Here is a 686-nt window from a genome sequence, read left to right as displayed (position 1 = left end):
CCTCCCCCCCTCCCCTCTGCATGGATACTGACTCTGACAACCTTTCCCCACGCTCGACCAGCCTTTGACAGCGGTCGCGATGTGCTGGCAACTCCGCGTCCGCGCGATGCCGGGCCGCGGGCCAAGCCATCCGGTCCCGGAGCCCGGCTCCCCTTGATGAATAGCTTTGAGCTAACGCACTCGCCCAGCGACGACCGGTCCGACATTGAGACCCCGACGCTGCAGGCCCGGCGACGGGCGTACGCCGCCACGCCGCTGGTGGACCCCCCTGCCCAGGAGGATGTCCCTCCGCCACGGTGTTCCTTGGAGGATGCGACCCCGGGCACGCGGCTGAGCCTGCGCGCACCGCCGGCCGTCGGCCATGTGCCGGTCCTGGCTTTTGCGGCGTCCTCGTCGTCCGCGACATCGGCCCCCGGCGGATCGGGCTTCCCCTCGCCGGGGCACTCGCCGCCGGGACCGGGGCATTCGTCTCCGGGTGCCGGGGCGCCGGGCAGCCCGGCCGTCGGGGCCTCCCCAACCGCCGCCACCGGGCTCACTCCGTCCGCCGGCGCCACCGGCCCCGGGTCTTCACTCCTCCCGGGAGACGCCTCGCCCCCGGTCAGTAGCCCCGGTTCGCCCAGCCTGCCGCCGGTCTTCTCGTCGACGGTCTGCTCCGGGGGCCCTGACGCCGGGGCCGTCCCTCGCCC

General features: G+C 74.2%; 1 protein-coding gene across 1 annotated transcript in view; it reads left to right on the top strand.

Annotated features, from left to right (window-relative positions):
* H696_03580 (hypothetical protein) overlaps window positions 1-686 on the top strand; it is a gene marked incomplete at both ends in the record, with an annotated part of 3,156 nt that overhangs the window by 1,024 nt on the left and 1,446 nt on the right. The window contains one exon of the mRNA XM_009497450.1: window positions 62-645. Coding sequence (XP_009495725.1) covers window positions 62-645 — 584 coding nt within the window. The remainder of the gene's footprint in view (window positions 1-61; window positions 646-686) is intronic.

Source organism: Fonticula alba (assembly GCF_000388065.1).
Source record: "Fonticula alba strain ATCC 38817 unplaced genomic scaffold supercont2.5, whole genome shotgun sequence".
Classification (NCBI taxonomy): Eukaryota; order Rotosphaerida; family Fonticulaceae; genus Fonticula; species Fonticula alba.
The sequence above is the reverse complement of the archived record's forward strand: the minus strand, read 5'-3'. Positions and strand labels throughout refer to the sequence as shown.